The following is a 12648-nucleotide window of genomic DNA, read 5'->3' as shown; positions in this document are numbered from 1 at the left end:
GAGAGAAGACAAAACAAAACACACGACTGCTTATAAGACACGAGATCCCCCTCCCCCCAAGATAGTCAAATTATCATTTCTGTGAGATAACCATTCTAACCGAAGTAGCTCACCTCCACTAGATGACAACCAATGTCTCCCATGGTCCCAGCAAGGTCCCCCTTCCCCCAGCATTTAACCCCAGAGAAAAACAGCAGTGATAGGGAGTCACTGGAAGCCCATCAGAAAAGGGAGCTTTATTACATTCAAGTCAGATTACTGGCTTCCCAAGCACTCACAAGAGCCTTTATAAAGAAGACCTGCATGATCTTGAAAGATTGGTAAAATAGAGCCTGAAAATTGGGCTTAACCAAGAGAAGAATAGCTAGATAGAAGGGCCCAGGGCAAGAGAGCCTCAGATGCATGTCACATGGCCAAGTGCAACACAGCCTTAGGTACATATGATAAATAATGCAGGTCCAATACCCTTTAAACTGCCAGAAGTCCTGAACCCAGATGCCAGCCATCAAGATGATACATGTCACGAGTGCAAGGATACACAGCTTGCTAGTTGAACTAAACCACCTTGTGGGTGATCTGTGTGAGGTGAGGCTTCTAACAAGGAACACTAGAAACAGGATTAACTAACAATGCATCTGCCATCATTGCATGTGTATACAATTGCACCTAAATACGCATTTCTTGCTATGCTACGAAAATGTCTGAAAATATGGCCAGGTGGAAGAGGATTTCATTTATAATCATGAAGATGGTATGTGCATGGCTAGGAAAATGTGCACTATGGGAAGACTCGCCAAGATGAGTTGCTACAACAGCTGTAGCTAGCCGTTGCGCTAATCTTTTAATGACTCATGTCTTGCTAAAGACAATTATTAAAACGTAGGCAAAAAGTGTCTTTAGACTGATTCTTAGTGAAACAAACCACCAGTGAGCCACAACCAGGTCCACTAGTTGTATGCCTACAAAATGTAGGAGAAAGTATCCCAGAAATGTCATCACTGCATGATGTTATAATGGAAGGGAACTTTCCTCCCAAACACTAGCACCACCTCCCCTCCTCGTCAGTCTTTCATATGCCAACAAGAGTCCTCAATAAAGGTAAAGTGCAGTTAAATGTTCATTTATTCCTTACCAATTGCTTCCCTAAGTATGATGAATACCTCCCAAATGAATAAGTAGCTTTAATTGTAATGAACATTTTACTAATGATCCTCCATCTTTGGCCCCTGCCTCCTATATCAAAAGGAAGTAATTTATTTCACCACACATGGTGGTATCCTTGTCTCAAGTTGTGTCACAAAGTAATCACAAGGAGTTGATGTGATATATTTGTGCATCAGTTTTATGACTGACTGGCAAGGACTGTGAGGGTGACGAGGGGAATGCATACTAGAAATTGCGGATTAAGACAATGAAGAGTATTTATCCTCAGACGTGACAAATTCAGTTAGATTTATGAAACAAATTACTGACTAACATAATAAATGTGGGATCGTTCAACTGTTTCACAAGAAGGTTAACACTTTCGCGCTCTCCGCAAAGGTCACTCAGCCAACCGAATGTGCGCGCTGCGTTTTTATCGCTTAAGCGTAAAAACAAAAATGTGTATACTCTTTTTACTCTTCTGACCTTAGTTCTCATGCTACGTATTTCATTTTGGTACCAATGTGTTCGCAATAAAATTCTCTAGAAGAACATTAGTAAAATAAGTCACGAAACATATAGGGATACCAGCACCAAATAAATAACTACGTAGATGACTCGCCGTGAGCGCCCATCAGCAACAAAATGTTTTTACTCTTGGGATTGTAATCACCTCCACACTTGTTCTACAGCGTTAATTTTGGTATCAATGGACTCGCAATGAAATTCCCAACACGGTGATATGAATATAAGCGTAGAATAATGATGCAGCCCGCCCGCAAGAGTGTGGGAAGTGGTGAAATTGTTACCCGGTATCGGTGACGGGACGACGCACGGCGCTTTGAAAGTTTATACTTATTTCACTCTCATGACATTAATTTTCTATGTACGTCATTCATTTTTATGTCAATGTGTTCGCAATAGAATGTTCTATGTGCCCATAGGTAAAAAATATCAACAAAGCGTAAGTTAGAATAGCGACAAATATAAAACAACGCTGGAACATATCAGTGAGCGTCAAACACACACGAAATATTTTTACTTTTGTTATGTTTGTCAAGATTATACTTGTTGCACACAGTTATTTTTGGTTGTATATTGATCGGAATAAAATTCCCTAAACAGACATATGCATATAATACATGATATGGGGGAAGAATTACCAGTATAAACGGCTAAAGTCACCCACCTGCAACCCGTTTGGGACAAAATACCATTTGATCGAAGTTATCCACACCTTTCATGAACTTATTGTACCATGCAGCCTAGTGGTGAGAAAGAGAGCCTCATAGCGCGCAGTTTGAAACAAACCCAAAGTAAATCGGATAAAAATTGAATTTTATACAAATATTTTAAAAGTTGACATAACTTTATGTCCACTATGCGTTTGCGTTAGACGAAACCGAACGCGCCGGCGCGTCCAGATAGCGCGAAAGTGTTAAGCACACAGATGAATGAGTTTGGATGGATATACACTGGAGCCATCTCATATGGGCCAACAGGTCTTTTGCAATTTCCTTGAATGTTTCTAAGATAGTAAAGGTAAAGCAATAACAGCCTCCCACTACAAACCAGCTGTCCAGGCTTTCCACCTCTATTACATATCCTGGTGCACCACAAGGCATATGAGTATATTAGTACCAAGTACTAAAATATATTTTTGCTGGGGAAATGGGGATGGATGAAGTGAGGGAGGGTTACAAGATGGAGAGTACTATTTCATGATTTTGTTCATGGAAAGTACTATGCTGGCAATTGTGACTATACCAGACACTGCAGTTGTAAAGTGATGGAGAGGAATTTGTAACTGGATATAGCACAGTATAATTTAAATGGGAGAACAAAGGAGTCAGACATGAAGTTTCATAATAATTACATTCTTTTACATACTTGAGCTATTTATCCTACATTTTTGTCTTAAGATTTAGTATATCAGTTTCACCCTGACATACATGTATACACATCCCTACCCACAAAATCAAAAGGACTGATTTCAAAATTTGCACCAATTATCCAGTAGTAAATAGCATGCTACGAAGCATTGTGAAACTATGTGGTGAAGAGGAACAGCCAACTAGAGAACCAACTATCAACATCAGCACTAAGTGAAGTTGAACAACAATAAACTCACAAGTGTGTTAGGAGTGAAGAGTGATTAAACAATTATGAGGTCTCCTCAAACCCGGGTTATTTAATGCCAAGGCTGCCCCTAGCGTTAAGCTTATTATGTACTACAAAACCAAAAAGGTTTTGCTTGTGTCACTTAAGTTGTATTCCAGTAATGAATGAAATTATTTGAAACTAAAAAGAATAACTTAAAAAAACTTGGGCATTTTCAATATCATAAGTGTATTTAGTGAGGAACTAATTATAAAGTAATTATTCCTAGGGGAAAGTGGTGGGGGTGGGGGGGAGGATCCAAACTTAACATGCTTGAATCCTTGTCACGGCCCTTGTGGATTTATTCATTTAACATGCTCGAGTTACTTGAGATAAGTTTGCATATCCAAGAGAGGGGAATACATCCTGTGCAAATGGTACCATATAATATAGTAATTATATGTTCCATTCATATTAAAGAAAACATAAGACCCACAAAAAAATAGGAAAACCACACCAAGAAAGATATTCAAGAGGAAAGTGTCTAGTCTAGCAGCATTTGACCCCTCACCTGCCCCTTGAGTGGTCTTGTCCAAATTACCGGCTCCAGAGGCTAGGCGAGATAGGATGGAACGCTCGGACATCTGCAGGCGCTGTGCCACTGGGGGAATCCGGGCTAGAGACGCTGGCAGTCGGGTCACGTCAGACTTCATATCGGACAACAGCTCCTCAAGTTGATTCAGCACCTAAGAATTAAATTATAAGCATTATAAGCATAATCTGGAACACCAATCCACATATCTGTAAATCTTTAAGTACCCTGTACTCCATAGATACTTTATACAAGAACATGACTGTAGACACTTACCTACACACGGCCCAACATTTTAGGTGCCAATTTATTAACACCATTCCTTCCCCTCGTCCCATTCCAAATCCTTATCTTGATCCCTTCTCGGTGTTACATAGTCGTAATAACTTGGCACTTTCCTCCGCCAGTTCCCTTCCCTTAAGAAAAAATGCTTTCCAAAAACTCACACATTGTGACAATCTTTTATCTAAAATATAAATTGCATATGAATGTACCCACAAGAATGAAGGAAAAAGATGAACCAGCCAGGCTTAACCCCCATATTAACTATGAACAAGTGAATGAGTCAGAAACAAGGAGTCGACTCTGAAGTCTCCTTGGGAATGAGTGATCAATGTGTATTGACAATGTATCTTGTGAAAGTAGTGATGCAGTGTTTATTTCAAATATCAGGAGGAAGAAAGATAACATATATTCATAACATAGATTATATATATATATATATATATATATATAAATATATATATATATATATATATATATATATATATATATATATATATATATTTATTTATTTATTTAAATATATATACTGTATTTATTTATTTAAATATATACCAATTGGCTCTGGAACCTGAACAAGTGTCTAATAAGGGTTGCATGACAGGAACTGAAAGCTATAGCTTATCCAACCCAAGCAAAACTAGATGTACACAGTAAAACACCTAAAATACTGGCTCTCAAAACCCTCAATGTACTTTCTGGTACTGAAACAATTAAGATTACATAATATATACATTTCATGAAACACTTCATGTTGAGAGAAAATATGGGAGGCAGTATACATTACACTGATTCTATTGGTTGTCAATGACATTGGTTGTCATGTAGGTGTACTTTAAGTACAATCAGACAATATGAGCATCAGACACCCATGGCAGTCCAACCTTCCTCCAGCAATATAACTAAGAAATATTGCTACAACAAAGTTTTATGTTTACAAGGAGGAATTAAGCTTCATAGTAGATGGGTTGTGAAGGATATGTGGACTAAATTTATGGCCTTATAGATTAAGTACAGCGCAGTTAAAAAAATAATCATCACAAACTTACGTATGACGGTAATGAAAATCATATGACCTGGTAAACAGTTGTCACTGTCCTGTGCCTCTACATTTACGAACTTGCCTTATTGAGCACTGCATTAGCAGGTTTGTTGCCAGCCAGTGACTCCTTGCTGAGGTGTTGGTGTGACTCTGCCAAACACTCCACCTCTGCAAAGCGAGCATTTAGAGTACACGCAGGGTGGTGGGGATCTTGCTGCAGGTTCAGGAATGCTGCTCGTCTTAGCTGTTCCTCAATCACAAGAGCTTGCTCAAGAAGCTGAAAAAATACAAGTGTCTAGTCCATGAAACATTCCTCACTTCTCAAGCCAAGTCCCAGGCCTATCCTGGACACCACATACATGGCAGTCAAAAATCCATGCAAGCTCATGCCTTTCCTAAGTATATTGCAATTAATTTTGCCACACATTTTCCTGTGACCAGCCAAACCTTTAGATAGTCCTTTCACTACTCTTGTATCTTACACACAATTCAGTTTAGTTTTTTCCACAAGCAGTTAATTAAACTCTTCATAAAATTTCATATACATCCTTGTTCTATATACTGGTACAACACTTGTACTGTATAAATCTTTCAATCCACAGCCATTATTGTTTATTCCTGGAACATAATTGGTGCAAAATGACGTAAGGGTCTAGTCTCGGTTTACCATTCAGATCAACCATCACAATTATTCTGTAACTCCTGGATTTCACCGTAATTTAATTCTTTAAGCTGCTCCATACAAACTCTCCTTCTCCCTTATCAAATGGAACACAATTTTGACTCAAACCAGTTTCATACATAGGCATTTTTAACTGCAATAAGTGAAGGTATTCCCTATGCTCATCAATACGTTAATACAAGCATAAATGATAAACTCCTATAGGTACAAAATAAATTCCTAAAGGAATAGACACCAACAACTTTCAATCAGTAGATGTATATACAGTACAAAATAAATATGCCAACACTTACATCACAAAATAGACAATCACAGAATCTATATAAATTAAAATGTTGAATGTTTACCTTGAATCTTCTTGCTAAAAATTTATTCTTTATTTCTAAGAAATTTCCCTTGCCCACATCCATCTTGAATGGTTCGTTGATGATAGCAAACCGAATATCATTTTGAATATCTTGCCAGCGCCCATACCCGTGAGTTACAATGCCAGCAAGTAGCCAATAATCATGTCTGTAGGGACAAATATACTTTCATTATTAAATGAAACATCTAAAACAGAAAATACATGCATAAATACTGCCTGAATCTCATAAATAAGGCAGTCACAAATGCAAGGGAAGCAAGAGCCAAGGTTCTCATACTACCTAATACTAAAGGACCAAAATAATAATATATATTATGTACATTCCTACACCATATTGCATATACCGTATGTACAATATTTGTAATGTACATTATATATATTGCATAATATTTGTAATGTATATTATATATTGTTTGTATATAATCTTAAAATTACAAATACTCAGAATTAAAATTTAAAATCTTAATAAAGAGGCATTTCAGACATCACAAAAACTATTAATATCTAGCAATACTTTTTGCAAGACTATTACAAGTAAATGGCCAAGCAGGAGTGACTTTTCTGTGCAATATAAAGAAAGGTACACCAAGATAACTTACATCTAAACCAGTCTTACACATATAGTAGGAGTAGTAGACATCCATCAGTCATAGGAGACTATGGAGTTGTTCTATACTATACACTATACTCTACATCATTTTATACATTACCTGCGGTGCCAAATTTCACATTCCCGGCCAGGCACTGCTGCTTTTTCCTCATTTTGCCACAGGGTGTGTAGCTCAGTGAAGCCCCCGTCGGCAATGTTAAACATGAACTTTCTCTTCGAAACTGGTTCAATTTCTTTCTTTTTCGTAGTTTCCTTTTTATCCTCATCTTTGTCACCGTCTTTTTCTTTGTCTTTATCATCGTCTTTCTCCTTATTATCCTCCTCCTTTACAACATCTTTGTTGCCTTCCTTATCCTCCTTTTCAGTCTTTGATGTGGCCTGAAAGAGAGAGATTATTATAAACATGTTCTACAGACCTGGTGTTTATCATTTATTCACCCACACAAAATATTTACTTGCTTTGGGGATGTCCTTTTTCCAAAAATATCTCGCAGCTCTAACCCTTCAGCTGTGTGTGTCAAACAGGGATAATTGCAGCATATCTGACCACACTGTACAAGTCAAAGAGGGATGATTTAAAGTATAAGGAGTCCCATTATATGAATGCCCACTAATATGAATACTCATCCATCCAAAAAGCTTCAAATTCTCTGCAATTTATGAACACACAGTAATAAGGGAGTTTCTATCCTTTGTAGAGGAAATATTTTTCAGAAAATTTGCTATCTTCAGATAGAAGCAATTATCTTTATAACATATCCAATATATTGAGTTATTTACCATTCTTTTTTATTTAAATAACTGGAAGTTTGAAACGGCTAGTGCGCACAACTGCTGAACACATTTGGCAATTTATGTATTTTGGGTACACTCCCTTTTTGTTGTATTTCATACAACACACGACTGTGGCCATATTTGTTTATATCAACTCAGTTACAGTATATAGATTATACTGGATATTACTGTTGGGGTTGGTATCACAGTGATGGTGATAGTCTTTGTAGTGGGCTTAATGTTGGTCTTAAGCTTTCGGAATGATTTTCACACTTGCAAGAATAAAAGTACAGAATTTTTTTAACATGGGTAGCTACAAGAACTGCCGACTTGTTAGCAGGCCGAGAGCTTTCCATCCCACAGCTCATGGTATACCTTACACACTAGTTTCCCTGGAATACGACCCGCCAATCGGTTAACAACCAGGTACCCAATTACTTCTGGACCAATTAAGGTGTACAATCATCCTCGCCAATAGTCTCTCAATTCCACCTAATTTCAACAGTGGGAATAAGTTTTGGTGGTCTTTCTTTGGATTGGTATGACACAGTACTGCATTCCATGTCAGCCTGAAATTACCAGGATCCTCTATATATAGCTCCACTTCACAACTATACGGCATTCACAGTTAATGAATTTCAGGTGGATTAGAGCCAATGCGAGTCCCTTTGCCTGTCACCCTCTTTCCAATCTAAACAAATCCTTGCCTTAACCAACATCTGGTAGGTTGAAGTAGCATTCATCAAATGTAATGAGCAGCTGCATACGGGAAAATTAGATAGAAATATATAATCTGAAATAAAAAAAAAAATAATAATATTTAAGATATATTTAATCGATGATAATACTGACTGTATCTTCCTCCGACTTCTCTTCGTTAGCCTTTCCATCTTTAGTTTCTTCCCCGTCAACTGTCGTTTCCTCTGCCTTTTTCTCATCTTTCTTATCTTCATCTTTCTCCTCTACTTCCATCTTCTCAGGTTCTTCTTTCTTTTCATCCTCTGACTTTTCAACTTTTTCCCCTTCTTCCGTTTCCTTCTTCACTTCAGCCTCCTCTTCCTTCTCGGCATCTCCATTTTCTTCCTCTTTTTCTTTCTGCAAAAGAGTTTCTTTGTGCATTATTCAATTTTTTTTAGCCTGTCATAATTTTTTTGTTTAAATGCACATGAAAGCAGCATGATGTCCAACCATATGAAAGAAACAAAATTACAAGTTCACCATGTAAGGAATTAATCCTTCCACTGCACATATAATATATACTGTATATTATATATATAATATTCTTTGTAAAAATACAAAGAAAAATTAACTCCATAAGCTTTAGAACACTATGATTAGCATAGTGATGTTCCATAGGTAAAATAACTACCATTTACACAAAAATCTAAACATCACGTAAAGGCCGCTGAACATAACATACCTTTTCAGTTTCAGAAGATTGTTCCTCTTTCTTTTCTTCTTTGTCTGTTCCCTCCTGCTTTTCACTCTCCTTCACTTCTGTTTTTTCTTTTTCCTCTGTCTTTTCATCTTTCTTTTCATCCTCCTTTTCCTCTACTTCTCCCTTGATTGAAGGAGCAGGAGAGGGTGTTACACTTGTAGCTGGAGTACCTGTATATACAAAAAATAATTGAATGCTCAACAGCAACTAGGTCTTGAAATAGAGAAAAATGGAACTTAATTTCATCACAACCTGGCACCTGTCCAATATATGAACATTAACATTTCTCAGGAATGACTTTTGAATTCTCAAGGACCAACAGACTGGATACAATTTCCTGTGAAACTGACTATATTAATTTAAATAAAACCATTTATGGTGTTACATCTGGAGCACTACAGCATTGTTCTAGGGCCATGCATCAGTGACAGAACCTAGGGACCAGCTGATGGAGTACCAAGCTCTGCACAGCCTCATGGCAGAATTCAGACCAGGTTCTAACTACAGTAGTTTTGAGGGATTTGTTTCGACTGAATCACTTGGTGTTTGTACACGAGAGTTGCAGTTCTGAGGTTTCAAGTCTTGTGAACCCAGCAGTTGTCTAAGGCTTTGCCGATTTTCCGAATGCTTTCCCGGCGAAACGGCAGAATATCATTTACTCCTTGCACCTCTGAGTGGAAGGGAGGGCCATATTCTGGCTCTGGTCCCCAGTAGGCCAAACAGAACTTCCACAACTGACGTGACTTTTGTAGTATGGAGCAATCTCAGTGAGATGGCTACAAGGAGCCACCAAGGGGATCCCCAAGAAACAAAAAACTAATAAATATCCATTCTAAGGATACCCAAATAAAATGAAGACAAGATTGTGAGAACAAGTAGGGTAGCAGGAGACAACGCCCAACAGAATAAAACTTACCAGATGCAGAAGTGCCATTACTCTTGCCCCCATCTCCAGGTAAAGGCTCTAGGGGCTTAGTGAGTGCTTCAGGCATGGAGTAGTGACCATTAATCGTTTCAAATTCAGATACCTGCAGGAAATGTCATAACTGAATATTTATCTGTCTAATGATGATATATAATATATGACATGTATATGGTTTAATGCTCTGCTTACAGGAATAACAGAAAACTAATACACAATGAAATCACAGTAATGTGATATATCTACGGCAAAATCCAAAGAATTTCTCACAAAAATAATACTTTATGTATGTACTTTACCAGCAATAACAATGAACCAATTTACCTTTTTCCGTATGAGAGACATGACACCAATTCTGGTAAGAACGTGTTGACGACTTAAGCCTTCACGGGGTACACCATCAGCAAATGTTTCTGCATTATCATTGCCTGGTTCACACAAGTGACGCATAAACAAAGATGTGTACGCTCGGAAACACTTTTCACTCTTCCCTCGTAGGTCACGAACCAGCCTGAAAGTACAGTAGTCAAATTTAGAAATCTAAGTCACATTGTTGTTGTTGTATATATAGGAGCAAAAGGTTACACTATTAGCTGTACTAAATCTACATGCTGTAAACAAATATTGTAGTTTTACAAAAAATTAAATTTTCAGCAGTAATGCTATTAAAAAAATAAACTGGTAACTAACCATCTCTGGGCAGAATGTCGATTATCTTCTCTTTTGTCTTGCATGCCATTCAAATAAAATTTCTTGCACAAACCACACCTTTATTTTTTCATCCATACATAAAGCAAGCATTAATACACCACAGGTATTGAAAATTATCAACTACTAAATTCATCCTAATTTCACATATAAAATTTTGCTTCTCTACTACCAACATTTTCATCTCTTTTCACATTCACTTTTAGCAAGTTTTCTCACAAACACTTACCTAGAGAGGGTCTCAAGAGCTCTACTCCCTGAGCACCGCCTGAGACCAGGCTAGACCTCCCTGCTACTTAACACACTCAATGTCCATCAATGAGTGGATGTTCAACTACCTTGCAATATGTCTACTCCATAAATCACTCAAATTCTGTGCTAGAAATAAGCATCAAATACATAGCACAAGCTTGCCATTCATTAGTTTAATCAGGTGGTCAACAAATGGAAGGCACCTCCATCATATCATTCTACTACGTTCAGTACTGTAGTTACATGGATTAACTAGCACCACCGCACTCCAGCAGTACCTCACCACAATTTCACGTTCGCTCCTTGAAAGCATTTTCCTTGTCTTTTTTTTTTTTCCTTGTCTTATATCTCGTACGTCATTCAACCTCCTGCTACTTCACACACTCAATGTCCATCCACAAGTGGAAAGAGAAAATAATGAAAATAATAGGTACAAGCAAAACAGACAAGTCATAAATGAAATCCCCGAAATCATCATACTCGAGGCACAATCTAGCCAGACATGTTTTCATCTTTGCCCAACCTTCAGTTAATTTCTTTCCTCCAAGAGGCAAGATAGCTACCCAGTAGAGAGAAATAGTATAAGAGCTATCTACCCAAATGCAGGCAAACTTTCAAAGTAGAGATATAGCTAAGACAGTGGACTAAGACACAGACTACACAATAGGAATGGCAACAGTGAAGAACAAAGTAATCATAAGTATCCAGCACCATTCTCCCTCCCCTATACATTTTAGCTAGAAATGTAGGAATTATTTGAATCTCTCACACCTCATAAGTGTCACAATATACCCACCATTGTGAATTGAAGGCTTCTTGGGGTGGCATTCCGTAGCGCATGACAGCATTCAGGAAAGACTTTCGCTGCCTAGCATTGAACCCAAGAACCTGAAATATGTAGAAATATTTTACAATTCTGTAAAACAATGTTAACAGCCGTGAAGTTGCATCCATCCTACTGATTGTCAGGTACAAAATAAAACACTCTTCAGATAGAAAAAAGCAGTAATACAATGCAAGTGTTTAAAATTTTGGCTACAATGGATCTCTCACAATAAGAAATTGCTTTAGTACATACTCTGGCCAAATTCTGAAGTATATGTATGGATTTACAAAACTACAAAAGGAGGTGGATGGTAGCCATTTTGGAAATACTGCGAAAACTGCCACCCTGCCGTCGCGTGCACAAACTACAACTTTTTTCATTATATGAAAAAATGCCTGCATTAATAAACACTGCATTTCCTTCTGTCTTTGTTGTATTTATGACAAGTTGGTTTGTATAGGTTTATTTGGTAAAATTAGATGCCCCAGTTAATAAGGATGCAGTCAGTGCCCAAGTCAACTGCATAATTAACCCAAGAATTTGGTACTAGTCCGCTTAGTAGGGGTAACAACTGAATTCAATAAATAAAAAATCCTGGGCATAACCAGTTCAATTAATGAATCAATGAAGGAATGAATCCAATTGGAAACAAGCTAAATCCATTATCAATTAAGATTAAACAAAAATTTGATGAAGCATTATCAAGACATTTATTTTACCAGTAGGGTAAGTGAGGTTTTGAGTAACTGCAAAATGAAAAATTAAAAGTTCTTAAGAAGGAAAATGTGTGTTATCTAACATTAATATATGCATAACTGCATATATACGTCATTCTGTAGTTACTGCCAAGCAATAGAAACTGAAATGTCAATAAATTTTGCATTTAATTTCACAAACAAGAAAAACTATT

The 12648-nt window shown here is 37.3% G+C and overlaps 1 protein-coding gene across 33 annotated transcripts in view; it reads right to left on the bottom strand.

The window, feature by feature from the left end:
- The window catches only part of Mi-2 (chromodomain-helicase-DNA-binding protein Mi-2 homolog), a 42593-nt gene that overhangs the window by 6441 nt on the left and 23504 nt on the right, over window positions 1–12648 (bottom strand). For 31 of the 33 annotated variants that reach the window (XR_006775059.2, XM_045770432.2, XM_045770429.2 and 28 more), the window contains 9 exons: window positions 11709–11800; window positions 10277–10463; window positions 9947–10058; window positions 9013–9200; window positions 8445–8687; window positions 6919–7196; window positions 6189–6354; window positions 5242–5436; window positions 3815–3989 (listed from right to left, as the gene is read on the bottom strand). Coding sequence is in view for 31 of the 33 variants with exons in the window: in XM_045770432.2 (XP_045626388.2) it covers window positions 3815–3989; window positions 5242–5436; window positions 6189–6354; window positions 6919–7196; window positions 8445–8687; window positions 9013–9200; window positions 9947–10058; window positions 10277–10463; window positions 11709–11800 (1636 nt within the window). In the remaining 2 variants the exon portion in view is untranslated. The remainder of the gene's footprint in view (window positions 1–3814; window positions 3990–5241; window positions 5437–6188; window positions 6355–6918; window positions 7197–8444; window positions 8688–9012; window positions 9201–9946; window positions 10059–10276; window positions 10464–11708; window positions 11801–12648) is intronic. The other 2 variants (XR_011224193.1, XM_045770436.2) reach the window with 1 other exon arrangement.

Source organism: Procambarus clarkii, chromosome 70, assembly GCF_040958095.1.
Source record: "Procambarus clarkii isolate CNS0578487 chromosome 70, FALCON_Pclarkii_2.0, whole genome shotgun sequence".
Taxonomy (NCBI): Eukaryota; Metazoa; Arthropoda; class Malacostraca; order Decapoda; family Cambaridae; genus Procambarus; species Procambarus clarkii.
This window is presented reverse-complemented; position numbering and strand designations above follow the sequence as displayed.